The 16,288-nt window shown below is 36.7% G+C and overlaps 1 protein-coding gene across 1 annotated transcript; it reads right to left on the minus strand.

The window, feature by feature from the left end:
• Positions 1-7,212: 7,212 nt before the first annotated feature.
• LOC143625580 (uncharacterized) lies at positions 7,213-10,318 on the minus strand. The gene is made up of 3 exons (XM_077095879.1): positions 9,293-10,318; positions 7,890-8,486; positions 7,213-7,599 (listed from the first exon to the last, which is right to left on the minus strand). The coding sequence occupies exons 1-3, from the start codon at positions 10,100-10,102 to the stop codon at positions 7,558-7,560; spliced, it is 1,449 nt and encodes a 482-aa protein (XP_076951994.1). The 5' UTR covers positions 10,103-10,318; the 3' UTR covers positions 7,213-7,557.
• Positions 10,319-16,288: the final 5,970 nt, after the last annotated feature.

The following is a 16,288-nucleotide window of genomic DNA, read 5'->3' on the forward strand; positions in this document are numbered from 1 at the left end:
TCATAATACCCTAGAGTTGGCCTTGCTTTGCCTAGATATTAGCATTTAATTTAAAAGTTTGTTTAAATATATATATAATTATCTCGTGTAACTAGAGTAATTATCTTTGTTAAGATGATTGTTTTATAAGTAGAGTAATTACAGTTTATAACTCGAGTAATTGTTAAAATACATATACTTTACATATGAAACATAATTACTTTAGTTATTTGTTTAATTACTGAATTAACTCATCACGATTAAGATCATAGTTGTTTTATAAGTAGAGTAATTATGGTGTATAACTAAAGTAATTATTATAACACAATTATTCTACTTATTAACTATAATTACTATTCGTAATATGTTTACGCACAATATAGTCTTTTTTAGCCATTAATATCGCACCATTAATAGGACTCAGATTCTACAGTTATTCAATTGGTTTCACACGATTGATAGAAATCAATATGTATAATTGATTTGGAACTCTAAGTTAATTTAGTTGATCGAATTCTTTTATTCCAATTTGTTGATTTAAATCGACATTCGTCTGTGTTAGAATTGAATTGATCAACTTCATTGGCTATCGCTAATTGCTTGAATCACACATGTTATTGAAATTTACCGAAGTTTGTTATGTACAGATTTGTCATCTCTTATTTGGTTTTATTGTCGATTGGTACGGTTCATATTAATTTTGTTTGTATTTTATCCATACCCAATGTGTGTGCGTGCGTGTGCGTGTGTGTGTGTGTGTGTGTGTGTTGGGAAAACAATGATTTAATCTTTAATCAACCTTAATGTTTTGATAATGACTTAATTAGTCTAATATGACATGCAAAAGTATTAGTTCATCATTAATGCTATATACCACACATTGATGATACATCTCGAGTGACAATAGTTAATAGATAGTTACGCTTATGTTTTGTGTCGTTTATGTTTTGGATGGGTTAGTATGGACTTGAATGGCAAACAAACTTGTCATGGGAACTTGTTAGGCTCGCTAAGTTTGCTAGACAAGACCAGGCGAACTTGTCGAGTTATATATAAGACAAGTTGGCCTTAGGGTTTTGGTTAACTTATGTTCTCTTTGTTATCCGAACAAAGTATGTTCATGCTTGGAAGTCTTGAATTGATTGTAACTTGTTTATGATCAACAGAAGAATCATTTGAAGTATTTATGATACCATCTTCTCGTGTATTTCTTGTTACCGTTAATCAAATGGATGCCGCACATTTATAGTGCGTCTTGATTACGTCAAGATTCATTTAGAGACCTACTTACACATGTCCCTTAATACTTGGTTGATCATCATTGATCATAAATGAGTATGATAAAAAAAACCACTTTCTCCCGACTCTATAATTAAGTGGTAAACCGGTATGCGCATATGCATGGGTGTGTTTGTGTGTGTGTATGAGAGAGAGAGAGAGAGAGATGGAGCAAGAAAAACAATGCTAACCAATCAACTTTAAAAACAAATAAAATTATTCTTTATTTGTTTTTATTATATGGTTAAAAAGAATAAAAAAAAATTAAAAAAATTATGCAACTCATAAAGTTGAATATACATGTAACAAATGTCAACAATTAAATATAATGGAAAAATTAAGAGGAAATTGCATATTTCTCCTTCTAAAACCTTTTAAATACATATATACCCAACCCAAATATTCAATTGCATATTTTCTTCTCTTTAATTACAAAATTGGAAAAATTTACTCATTTTGATTTATTTTAATTTAAAATAGTTTATGTAATGACTAATTTAGCCTTACTTTGGTGTGCTATCAACAAAAAATCAACAAAAACCTAAACACCCCCCGATCCCTGGCTAAAAAAACCTAACCCTCGGGCTAACAAATCTGAACCCCCACCCATCCACCCAACCTCCCCCCTAGAAATACCTAACCCACACTCCCTCTCGGCTAAAAAAAATAATGTTCCACCCCCACGCTAATAAACCTAACCTCCTCCCACCGCCGGCTAAAGAAAAAACAAATCTAACCCTAAAAGATAAACTAAACCCAAAAGCTAAACCTGAAGGCCATACCAAGGTTTTTTTTTTTTTTGAAATGAGGAATGTTAGATAATTATTTTGTACTTTTACTTTTTTTATTTTTGCAATTTTTTTATCATTTTTTATTTATTTTATTCATTTATTTTGAAGTGGTTCAAAACTGGAGAAGTTAGAAAAGATTAATTTTTTAAATATAAAGTTTTCATTAAAGAATAGTGGAATATGCAATTGAATGTTTTTATTGGGCAAATATGCAATTAAACATGGTTTAGAGAGGAAAATATACAATTTATTCAAAAATTTGATGTCACTCAATCAAACGTTGAATGCTTAAATGAGATTTAAAAGAATGATATAATGCCCAAAAATTTATAGTTTAGACCATGTATAGTCATAATGTCCTATCCCTATTCATTATACGTCATGTGACGTCCAGTAAGAGTTATGACCTTTTGTAAAAATAAGGTGTAGTCATAACTCTCCACCTCTAGGCATTATGCGCCACGTGGCGTCCAGTCACATTTACACTTTTTGTTTTTTTTTTCTAAATTATATTAAAAGTAAACAAATAATAATAATATTTTGTTAAATAAATATTATATTAACATAAAAACAAACACTACTCATCTCTATTGTCACCCTCGTTGTCTTCCTCTTCACCCTCCTCGTCGTTGTCTTCATCATCGTATTCATCATTGCCTTCGTTTGTTTTCATTTTCACCTGGAAAACGCCGATTCATCCAAAGATGTTGGACCAAATCCCCCTTAAGTGCGCTATGTATTTCTCTTGACCGCACAAAATACGCGTTTTCAAGTCTTTGCTCCATACTTGCTGGAGTTCGTGGTGGATCCGAGTCTGGTATGAAAGTTGGACATATTGCTCTTCCCTCGTGTTCGATGATCATGCTTTGCATTATGATACATGCATACATCGCATAAAGACCATAGACGACAAGGATTTTTAACAAAATGTCAGTGTTGTTGAAGAACCCCAAAACACTTCTTGATATCCTTTCTTGTAGACTCTTGTACTTTCTTAAAATACTGTCGTTTTTCATCCAAAGGGACTCTAAATGTTTTCACGATAATCGCTTACTCTGGATATATTCCATTACCCAGATAGTACCCATGATGGTAGAAGTTATCGTTAGCCCAAAACGAAGCGACGGAACAGTCCCAGATATGTAACTCTCCATCACATACGACTTTTCTAACACAGTTATGTCATTGTTGGAACCGAAAACACCAAAAAATGCCGACCAAATCCAAAGGTCGTATAAAGCAATCGCTTGAAGGCTGACCATTGGTCCCTTTTGGTCACCTCGTGTGTATTGACTTCGCCATGCAGTTGGACAATTAGCCCATTCCCAATGCATTCAATCTATACTCCCTATCATGCCGGGCAAACCATGCACCCTTGCATGTGCCTCGTAAAGACGTTGTAATCATTCCATTTGGACTCTCTCAGATAATGTGGTCCATATAGTTTCAGTATTCCTATATTTTACACAACTTATAACATAATTAATTAAAGTAAACAAGTGATATAATTTATTAAAAAGAAATGAAACGTACCGTAACAAAAATACTCCAAGGTGTCCCGAGTTGTTTTATCAGCCATATTTAAATACCCGTCGATGATGTCGGCCGTATTTCTGTAGGCGAGCACGCATATGGCTGACGTAACCTTCTGAATAGTCGTGAATCCTAGCATCCCTCGGCCGTCTGGTTTTTGCTTAAAGTAATCAAGATCACGCTCCAAATCATTGGTGATGCGCATAAATAAAATTTTAGACATCCGAAAGCGACGCCTAAAAGTCTTCGGGTTCTTGTATCTTGGCAAGTTGCTGAAGTAATCCGTCATCAATCGGTTGTTGGCTTCAATACAATCTCGTTCGATATATGCTCTTTTTGAAACCGGGGGGGGAGAGCTAATAGAATTCATATAAGTTGTCGCGAGCACAATCGCACTCGTAACCGTCTCTTCCTCCGCGTCGTCTTCGGCTTGTCGGTCGGGCCCAAAAAATTGTTTATATATAGAAGTAGGAGAATCCATTGGTTTATAGGGAATTTGGGGTGAGGAAATATAGAGTAAAAAGAAATATTTATAAATTTGGTGAGTTTTGATTGAGGATGAAGTTGATTTATATATAAAACAAATTTTTTTTACAACGGATATATGACCGTTGGAAGTAAACGTCGGTTTTTTTTTTAATTTCGTGCCATATAGCATTGTAGACAAAACGCCATTCCACATTCAACAACTCAAAACGCCAGGGGGTGCCCTCGGTGTTATGGGCCAAAACGTCACCACTACGGATGGCCTTAGTATGATACGTGTTGTACTTTTGTATCGAGTTATAAGTTCACAAACACTAGCATATGCACTTCGGAGATCACTGTTGTGGTATAACACTTGAATATGCAAGATGGTAAAATATACCATTTATAATTCTCTAAAATTTTTCATAGTTGGGCTGGGCCGTTAAGAATGCTAATTTTTGCAATTAGAGGTAGAGGTGCACAAAAACCCGAACCCGGAACCGGACCCGAAAAAACCCGGAACCGGTTTTTCTAAAACCCGGGTTTTTAATACCCGAACCCGACCCCACCCGTAGGGTACGGATAGGGTATGACTTTCAATGTTGAAACCCGAACCCGAACCCATACCCGATCTAAACCCGATAATACCCGAAACCCGGTTCTAGGTATACCCGAAACCCGGTTTAAACTATACCCGAAACGGGTTCTAGTTATACCCGAAACCCGGGTTTTTTGCATACCCGAACCGGATTTTTTGCATGCCAGGATATTAGTGTTTGTGCACATGTTTTTGTGTGGCTGTCCACAAATCTATAATCGTTCTCCAACAGATCTTTTTTGGAGCACGTATATGATATAAATAATTGTTTAGAGCAACACCTTTTGATATACCAAACAACAACTGAAAAGACATAAAATATATGTTTTTTGTATCATTGTTTAATTGTTTATGTATGTTTGAATGAATTTTAAAGTTTGTATGCAAAAAAATGGAGTTAGGATAAAAATAAAGCAGACCCGTTAATAGAAAAAAACTGTAGAAATGGGTTTCTTTATAATACCCGGAAAATAGGGTATTCAAAACCCATAAAACGGGTTTTTTTCAATACCCGAAAATAGGGTCTTCAGATGCTCAGGTATTGAAGACCCGGTTCAATACCCTACCCGAACCCGGTACACAGGGTATGGTTTTTCAAGCCAATACCCGACCCGAACCCGACCCGGTTATTATTAATACCCGATTTTTCAATACCCGATCATACCTGAACCCGGTTCCATACCCGAACCTGGTTTTTTATAATACCCGAAAATAGGGTCTTCAAATACCCGGGTATTGAAGACCCAGTTCAATACCCTACCCGAACCCGGTACACAGGGTATGGTTTTTCAAGCCAATACACGACCCGAACCCGAACCGATTATTATTAATACCCGATTTTTTAATACCCGATCATACCTGAACCCGGTTCCATACCCGAACCTGATTTTTCATAATACCCGATTTGTGCACCTCTAATTAGAGGAGCCTATCAATAGAATTGGGCCTCGGGATGAGCTCAACAAATGGACCCACATCATTTGTGTGACTTCTCTGTCAATATGACAAGACTTGTTTCGACATGATGAAATTTCTAGATTCATAACCTTAAATGACTAATTTCTAACTCTTTTGGTTGATCTCATTACTAGAAAACTGACTATTTAGTGAGGGATGTAATATACATAATACAGAAATATAGGGAAAATTCTTTAAATTGACCATTTGAAGAGAGAAAAAATGGAAATGACTCACTAATTTTCAATATTTCTAAAATGAGAAAAAATGGAAATGACTTACTAATTTTCAATATTCCTAAAATGGATCAAGACATTTGGACTAGGGCAATGAGATTAAAAAAGATTTGAATCTCGTATGTTCCGTACAAATTTAAAATGAATATCGTCTTTCCTGTCCAAATTTTTAAGTATTTCATCTTTACAGTTCAATTTTTGAGAAAAAAAGTTCTCTATCTTCTCTAATATTTTTTTTTCTCTCTCCTTCAACGTCTCTCTTCTTTTTTTTTCCTTCCACCTCATCTTCATAATCATCATCATCATCTTCTTCTTCTTATTCATCATCTCCGGTGAGTTCTGGTTTTCGACGAGTCTGAGGAGAAAGATTTTGACGAAAACATAGTGGCTTAATCGTCAATTTCGTCATCTTCATCACGATTACATAAATCATAGAAATAATTATCGGTCACTGATGAGTAATCTTGGAATTTGATCGTTTTCTGGCGATGGGTTCTCTTTTTCTTTCCGGTGATAAAGAATATGAAGAAGATAATGATGAAGATGAGAAAGAAAAAAAAGAAGAGAGAAGTGGTAGGGAAGAGAAAAAAGTGTTAGAGAATATGACAAAATATTCTCAAAATTTGGATCGGGGAAGCGAAATTATTTATAATTTAACATGAAAGACGGGATTCACTTTAAACTTGGACGGCGAAGACAAGATTCAAATATTTTTGAATCCTGTCGCCCCAGCCCAAATTTCTTGGTCCATTTTGAGAATATTGAAGATAAGTGGGTCATTTCATTTTCTTTTTCTTCAAATTATCCATTTAGATAATTTTCCCATAAATATATAACTAATGAAATCACTAAATAAATATATAACTAATGAAAGAACTAGTTAGTAATCCTGGAAAAATTATTGACGGGTCATCGACAAATGATCTAAACCAGGAAAATTAGACTATCATCATCGACTATAACCTTGGAACTTGGAACCACCGACAGGTGTAAATACAAATTTGGTCTTGTCTTTGAGATACGATTTGGATAAGATTTCTGGTTATACTTTTTAGGTGTCGTTGGTGAGAAGCCATTGCTAGCATATTAATTATTCATTAGTAGTTAGCTACTGAAATGAAATATAAGATTCTCGCTAGCCTTTTGTGGTTGCGTTGCGTAGACTTGATGTTGTTGCCGGTGTGATTATTCTTCCAATGGATACGCCTTTTGTTGCCGGTGTTATCAGTTGATGCATTTCCTTTTGTAATTAACATGGGTATGTTGGATATGAATGCTTTGATGGACACGGTGAAAGCACCCACCCCATAACACATTTTAATGTACATAGCAATTCATTTTTTCAGTCTGTGGGCTCAATATGCAAATGCATATGATTACATTACACGTTTAAAACATAAACAAAAGGCCTTTATACGCGATATTCGTTAACCTCCTTTAAAACACGGACAATATCTCTTTGATTTCAACTATATATATCAATTCAAAGACGAACAATATGTTCATCATACATAAAACAAGATCTTTGTTAAAAACATCACAATTCTGGATGCAAAAACCTTCATCCAGTTCAACCCAACTGTTAACTAACAATTGCCTCTAAACTGCCAAAACAAAAAAAAAACACCAACGCCGAAATAGACTCGCCAAGGGGCCATCAGAAAACAAAACAGCCTCACATCCTTCACGAGTTAACGATCTATATCCGTTTTCTTCATCAAAATGAGATCTCTGCGTACTTGGAAACACTAAGCAGTTCCTGAAATTAGGAAAGCAACAGGATTTATAAGCCAAACGTTAAATGGTTCAGTTTTCGTGACTCGAACCCTGGACCTTTGGGTGTTTAGAAGACTTTATCTCTGCCACTGGGTCACCAACCCAAGACTTAAAGATTTAGATATTTGCCGCAATAATGTATCTTTTACTATTATAAATTAACCAAACTAATTAAATAAAAAAATAATAATTCAGGTCAACTTATGCCAACAAGTCTCAACCCGTACCAACAAAACATATGTGTTTGGAATCGTTATCCGACAGTCAAGTTACCTCGGAATAGCGTGCATGACCATGATGCACATTTGAAGTCTTCACGATGGATTCCCATTTTGGCCCATTTACAGGACTCTTTACAGCATTAACCTGTTGCATCTTCTTTTGAAACGGGCTCCTTAGAGACATCTTACGCCAAAGCCATGACTCCGAGGGTGATTTAGGGAGCGGAGGCACGAGACCCGAGGCATCACGATCACCATTTGGGTCAACCTTGACCTCATTTGGTGTCGGGTTTGATGGTTTGTCAACCCAATCTATGTACAATGTCTTCTCGGGTACAACTGAAGGACTATCGTGTATCAAACGAGGAGAAAAATGACTTTTCACATTAAGGGAAGGGCAAGTTTTGGGCTTGGCAATCTGATTTTGAACATCTTTTGGGAACCCGAGAAAGCGGGCCCCATCACGGAACGGAGATCGAGGGGATTCGTTACGGTATGGGGAGATGCGACCACTACGAGACAACCCTCGGCTGGGAGATGATGGTAATGAGTTACCCGTTCGAGTGAATGAACTGGGCTTTTGTTGAGTTTCGTGTGCTTCTTTCGATCGTGTCTCTGCTCGTTTTTTAATTACGGCATCCATAGCTTGCTGCAAGACAGAAATTATTAGTAACCATCGAATTTACTACTTTATGCAATAATGTGTTTAGAAATTAGTTATGAAAGTTATTATACAAGTCACATTTGATTATTTACATGTTGAATGATTAATTTTTAACATTTAGTTTCATACTTAGTTTAAGATGAAAATTTCCAACACGACATGAGCACCACATCAAAATAATATTGGGCAGTCATATCTAACCCGTTTAATAAGCAGGTCGTGTTTAGATTAACTTTTTAATTCAAATGGGTTGTGTTCGGTTTTACATTTCTAACCTATCAAAATCTATGGGACGACCAGCTAACCCGTATAACCCATTTTTACAACCCTAACCAGATTAACGAGTTAGCAACTTGATTACAATTTATATCACGCGTTTAGATAATGGTTAAACCCGAAACCCGTTCCGATACAAAACATACGTCCCATTTGTTTAAGACACTGACCTACATGGATCCATTATTATAAAGTTGTCGACCCGAAAATAACAAGCCGGAATTTGAACAAACCATCATGACCTTTGTAGTTAATATATCTTACCCAAACCAACCCATATTATTTTAAAAGCAACCCAAACTGACCTATTTGAAAGGCTTTGGGTCAAAATTACCCGTATAGTTAAACCGCCCGTGTCCAGGATTGACGTGATTCTGATTATTTAATATTAATTGAGCAGCTAATTTACAATTTTACATGCATTCAATCTGTATCCCATGATTCTGATTATTATTTAATACTAGTCAATCACAGACGACAAAACTTTTCCAATTTATTAAAGTCACAAGAATTACCTTCTCAAGACTCGGAGTCAATGGCCCACTGTATGATGTTCTTCTTGACAGCCTCGGAACCGGTCCCGGTGAATCCGCAACCGCAAACTGGCTGTGATGATGCTTCGCTTTCGGTCCCGACACACGATTCTTCGTGCATATTTTCGGGATAAAGAACCCAAAACCAAACCCCTTTTTACTCTTCTTCTTAACCTCATCATCATCAACCACAACACTTTCCTTATCACTCTCAATATTATTATTATTATTATTATTATAACTATTGACCGGATACTTTTCGAGAAACAACGGCCTCAACTCGCCGCTATAAACCTTCTTAACATACTTTGGAGGCTCAATAACCGGAACCGGAGCCTCTTGCTTCTTGGCAACATATTGTGGTGGTTCGACTACCATCGACTTTGCAGCGGGCAAAAACCGATTCATTAAGTAATCACGTGTCTGGTAATCCGAACAGAAGTCCGTTTCGCTGTTCTGTTCACTGAAAGTACACGAAATCGACATTGAATGTGTTTCAATTGCATCACTAGTAACATCTTCTGGTGGCTGCTGATCAATGTGGATAGGTTGCGAAATTCGGGTGGTTTTCGGTTGTTGTAAAACGGGTGTTTTATCGTCTTTTGCTTGGCCCGGACTCTGTTCCCAAACGAAGGGGACAGTTGCGGGTTTTGTGAGTTCTTGTTTGTTGACTGGAAGTGATTGTTGTCGGGTTGCTCGTGTTTTAGTACCCGGATTGTAAGATATTCGGTCGGATGATAATCGTCTGACCGAGAGTAACGGGGCGTTCAAATCGAGCTGTTTCTTATTCATTTCCGGGGTTTCGAACTACAAATTGAACATGATGGAAACAGGAAACAATGAGAATCAGCTTTAAATAAGTAATTAATTAATATGTGATAATGTGAAATATCAAATTTGCATAAAGTTAAAAAAATACCATGCTTGGCTTAAGATGAAAGGAAACAGGGGAATGAAACCCTTTATATGATGACAGAATAAACTTTATGGGTTAAAGATTGTTATTTACTAACAAAATTGTAGATTTAAAGTTAAATGTAAATAATTGCATTGTAACTGGGTTTTTGAGAAGGCTTAAAAACCAAAATTATTAATTTATGTTAAACCTATGCAATGTGTACTTGAAATTAAATATAGAAGAAAAGGGAGACATTATTTACAACTACTTAAACTTACCTTAAATGTGGAAATTATGAAGAAGTGCAATTCCAGTGAAGCAGAAGAGAAAATGTGTTTATTGAGCAAGGAATGAAGGAGAAACAGAAAATATTGAAAAATAAAAGGTTGATATTTTGGTGGGGAGATGGGTTTTCTGAAGAAATTTGTGGCCTTGATTCATGGCCAAAATTAAGGCAAGATTGGAGTGAAGTGGTTCTTCTAGTCTTGATTCTAGAGTGGTGGGGTGGGGGTATGAAGTATGAATCCTTGAGTATGCTTTGGCTTTGGTTGACAAGCAAGTATCCAATGTGGGACACACATGAGACCAAAAAGAGAGGAAAAGAAAGTTGCTTTAGTCATTGTCAATTCAATTTAAAATATTGTAATTTCTTGACAAAATAAACAACTTTGAATAATTAAATAACATTTTTTTCCCTAAACAATATGAAATACCTTGAATAAACTCATAAAGCTTAGCAAGTCAAGCCGTTGATTGAGCTACCCAAAATCGTCTAATCAACCTTGGTCAACAGCCAACTTATTTGATTCATAACTTTTATTAAAGTTTGTTGATTTTTTTTTAACGACCAACTAAGTAACGCCGGGTACTCCGTACGCGGCCCTTATTGGCTAAAGGTAGCTCGAGCCGGCCACTAGTCCGGACGGACGGAGCCCCTACCGGTCCACCTATTGAGGGATTCACCAGATAAAACCCGACCCACACGCCCGCCAAATGGCACAACGGCGAGGAGCCGGTAAAACCGGGTGAGATCAGGACTCGAACCCTGGCAAGCCAGAGTTATCACTCATATCTCCCATATAAATTGAAGATAGTGAGATTTGAACTTCCTACCTCTCACTAGTAAAATGAATGCTTTACCATTGAGCTGCATCCAATTTATAGCTTGTTGATTTATTAGAATGCAAAGAGTGGTGGACTTAAAAATGATAAATTCTAGTTTCTAGCTTTTTTTTTTACATTTTATGTGATGAAATTAACAAAATATATTTGCTTTCTTACTTGGTTGTTTAAAAAGGTTATAACATTTATTTTAAGGGTTATAGGTTTTTAATACTCTTATTTTTATACATTAGCTGATAACACTCTCAATTAATGATCTTTTGTCACAACTCCCAACTTATAACTTGTTTTTCTTTATCACTTCAGAATCTAATGAATCTTAACTCTGTTAGTTTTTTTGTTGACATGACTTTTTTTTAATAATTAAAAACAGATTGCGGGCCCCACACCATCACCTTCTTTCTTCCACATTCCACAACCTTCATTACCACCATCCAACCTCCTCAAGCACAAACTCCTTTCCATTATCCAGATTCTTAATCGTACACACCGCATCATCATCTTCATTATCATTAGTATCCTTACCATCATTCTTACCATTACAATTCTTACGAGTTCGAGCCAAACTTAAATTCAAATCCACCTCTACCAATATAGCATCATCACCTCCATTCACACTCAAATTCATAACAATCTCATCGCTACGTATAACATCCTACTTTTATGAATAAATAATAGAAGACTTTATTTAAATAACTTGCGTGTTATTATTTAATTAGGTTAGATAATAACAATAGAGTGTGGCTTGGAGAATAAAAGATGTGTAACATTCCGAAATTTCTATAAATAATATTTAATATATTATTTACTTCTGAAGAATAAACTGATATATAGTAGATGGATAATAATATAATTCTCGTTTCCGGTATCGGCTAATAAAATATATTATTATGAGGTGGGCTTGTGTTGGGTTAAGTAGATATGAGTTATGGACTTGGATTAAAAAGGAAGGAAGAAAAGACCATGGGCTTAAGCCCATGACCCATAATATATAAACCACAATTACTCCCTAATCCATTCATTCCACCCATTTCATACACCATCCAAAACACACACTTAAGCTCTCTCTCATATTTCTCTCTTTCTCTAGCCGAAACCAAGAAGAAGAACCGATCTCGACCCGAGGTAATGATAGTACTATATTGTATGGATCCAAACCCGCTAGATTTAGTCGCGAAATGACGAGCCGACACCCTTAAACCGTTAAAGTCATGAGATCTGGGTGGAATTGGGTATATACCGATCAAATATGAGCTTAGGGGTCACCCTAACTCAGATCTAGATTGAACGGGACGAAAAACGGTAAAAAACGGGGTAAAATACGCTTTTCGGGAACGGAGGCGCCGGAAAGGCAGCGTACGAGGAATAAGATGTCAGAGAATGTCACCTAACCCTAATTCGTTAGCGGGGAGATGACGAACTACTAGTAATTCTTTAGCGGGAAAATGACGAACTAGCAGTAATTCGTTAGCGGGGAAATGACGAACTATTCGTTAAGGGGGGAATAACGAACTAGCAGTAATTCGTTATGCCCATTCGTTAAGGGAAATAACGAATTAGCATCAGTTCGTTATATGGACCAATTCGTTATAAAAGCCAATTCATTAAGAAATAACGAAGGAGCCTCCTTCGTTAACGAACTAGATAACGAAGTTGACTTTGAAAGAATGACAAAAAGGTCCCTGGACTTAAAATAAAATGGATTAATTACAAAGAAGCCCTCGAACATTATGAGTTAGCAAATAAAATAATAATTTAGAATTCTAATGAAAAATGTGTTTAGACAGTTAATGGAAATAAATTTTTTCCAAGCTGACCTGCTAGGGGCTGCCGCCCCCGGACCCCCGTTCGTTGTGGGTTATAATTAAACTAGAAACACGATATGGGTAGCGATAGATAATCTATACGTGTAATTGTTAAACAGTTAGTCGCGTACAGCTAAAGAAAGGAATGATCATAAACGATGAACGCAACCGCATTCAGGTGAGTTTCTAGCCTCACTTCCTTGTTATGCTTTCGGGGCTGTGTGCATACTCAATGTGAAGTGTGAATACACTTATCTTAAGTGGTAAGTGTATGCTATAATGTTTGATGTGATATATATATATATATATATATATATATAGATGTTATGAATGGATGTCTGTCGATGCGTGAACGATCTTCGGATATTGCACGTGTAGACAGGGAAATGTTTGTCGATGTGTGAACGATCTTCGGATATTGCACGTATCGCCAAAGAGAATGATTTCCAGGTAATAAACAGTTTGTATGAATGTTATGTTGTGACTTGTTTATTATAAGAAGTGTGTTGTAGGCACGTCGAGTTAGAGTGTGGTAGAAGTGGTAACAGGCTGGTAAGGGTGTAAGTGGCATGACGATAGTACATTGTATGGTAAACCTATACGTGTCTTCGTTATTAAGTGGCACAACGATAGTACGTGGGAGGGCAAGCCTCTACGTGCCTTCGTTAAATAAGTGCTAATACGGAAGAACGTGGAAGGGCAAGCCTCTACGTTCCTTCGTTAAATAAGTGGCTAAGATGTAGAGGCAGTAAAGAGGATAGCGGTGAGGTGAGCATGTTAGATGAACGACTATGTGTCCTCGGACACATATGTATATATATAAATGCATGTAATGGTTGTATGGTAAGTTGCCTGATTAACTAGAACTCACTCAGCGTAGCTGACTTTTAGTATGCACGCAGGTAAATACGCTTGAAGAGCTAGCATGAGAACGGCACATGGCTAGGATTGAACGACTGGCATCTGAAGATGGAAGAAATGATGTTTTAAAGATGATGTAACATGATATGTCTTAAAGACATGTTTGTATGTTTTGTAACGAATGATTAAAGTTAACATTTCCGTGAAAAGTTTTTATTAACTCTAATTTGTAGAACTGTGTTTATGAGTAAATCCGACATGAAATGTAGGGCACCGGTAACGGGGCCTTACAAGATGGATTAAGGGATGGTGATGGGTCTTAGGTCCATGAGCTTGAGGGTATTTAAGCACCCTTAAACCTCCCTAAAACCCTATCACCCTCATTTCCACCAACCTTGCCTCCATACACACTCAAAAACACACACAAACACTCTTCTTTAATCAAATCCAAATCCAAGCTAAAGGAGGGCAAATTCGTGTTCAAGCATCACCAAATAACTAGATTCACGTGTTGAATCAAGTCCGAAGCAAAAATGAGCTATAAGAGGTACGCTTGTAGTTTAAGGGTAATGTGTTTCATGTCAGGTTGCCAAACGCTTTAGTAGGATGATGAATAAGATCTCATATTGTTAGAAAAACACAAACATTGTAATAAACGACTTAACAAGTGTGATACGGGAAAATGGGAAATGTTCAGGCCGTATTTAAGTAAGAAAATGAAGTTGTTATGGCCCAAAACTCGTTTCATTAGTAAATTGGGCATAACAGGATGTAAGAAAGTGATTAGAATGGATAGGCATGAAAAAACCATATTCGAATCAAGTTTATGAGAAACACGATTCGTTTGAAGGAAAAACGAATTGAATCGAAATGAAACGAATCGCATTGAAATTAAACAAATCGAATCGAAATGAAACTAATCAAATCAGATTGAAACGAATCGGATCGAAACGAATCGAATCGATCTGAAACTCGATTCGATTAGAATGAAAACTCGATTTGACTCAAATGAAACTCGATTCATTTAAAGTTCAATTTTCTGATGAATTTTTAATAAAGCCTTATTAATAAAATCGAGCCATGGGCTCTGCCCCTTGGACCCTGCTAGGGGCTGCCGCCATTAATATGATCTAGTTAGGGGTAGTTATTGATACTTATAATTGTTACACAGTTGGCTGTGCACAACTAAGGAGGGGTATTACAGTTAACTCATAAAGAATCAGGACACATGTGAGTTTCTAGCCCCTTTCTCCGTTCTGTTTTTCGGGGTTTTGTGCATACTCTTTGATAGGTTGATACACTTATTATATTTGAAAAGTGTGTGGTATGTGAATGCGTATGTATAGAAGTATGTTATATGTATACAAGAAAGAAGGTATGTACGAATGTATGGTTGAATGAGCAAGAAGGAACATACCCTAATAATATATGGGAATGTATGGAATAAACTTTAATAATATATGCGATTGTAGGTGTAACATCCCTAAAATGGCGGTCCAATTTTTACAATGAATAAAGTTGAAGGATTAAAAATATACTTTTAAAGACAAGTAATGGGAAAAATTTAGATAAGTAGATAAAAAGAAAATAAGGAAATAAAAATATAAGGTAAGTCATCCCTTATAAAGGAAATAAGAAAAGAGAATTCATCCCACATGGAAGGATGAAAGAAAGTTGAAGCTTTCCACCTAGGAATAAATAAGAAAAATAAATTCCATCCCACATGAAAAGTGGGATAAATTTGGAAGCTCATTATAAGAAATGGAGTTTCCATAATAATATCATTTTATGCGTAGCATGCACTAAGTGGTCCTAGAGAAGGGTGCAGAGCACCCGACGCACACGCGCACGGGCAGGGGCGGAGGCGAGGACGATGGCGAAGGCGACGGCAAAGGGCAATGGGCGCTTTGATGGCGCACTTTGCACTTCGCACGCTCACATCCCCACGAGCTGCTTGAGAGCCACCTTATTGTTTTTGTAAAGTAGAAGCGAGACCATGACATAACAAGATATGAAAGTGTAGGGACTTAAAATGAAATTTCTGGAAATTTAACCTCATCGCGATACGCGATGGAGGTAAGGCTATGGATTGCGTATCGCGATCTGATGTCGGCAATGCAATACACTGGTCGAGCCACGTGTCAACGCGTGGCAGTGTGGCAGACCACGTGTCACCACGTGGCGTGACCTCATAAAAGGAGGCATCGCGATACGTGACGCAGTTTAAGTAGAGCCCATTGCGTCGCGATGGGACTCAGTTTTGTCTATAAAAGGGAGGGTCACGGCTCACTT

This window comes from Bidens hawaiensis, unplaced genomic scaffold, assembly GCF_021521415.1.
Source record: "Bidens hawaiensis isolate Kalapana, Puna unplaced genomic scaffold, B.hawaiensis_p1.1 tig00004124_1, whole genome shotgun sequence".
In the NCBI taxonomy this organism is placed as follows: Eukaryota; Viridiplantae; Streptophyta; class Magnoliopsida; order Asterales; family Asteraceae; genus Bidens; species Bidens hawaiensis.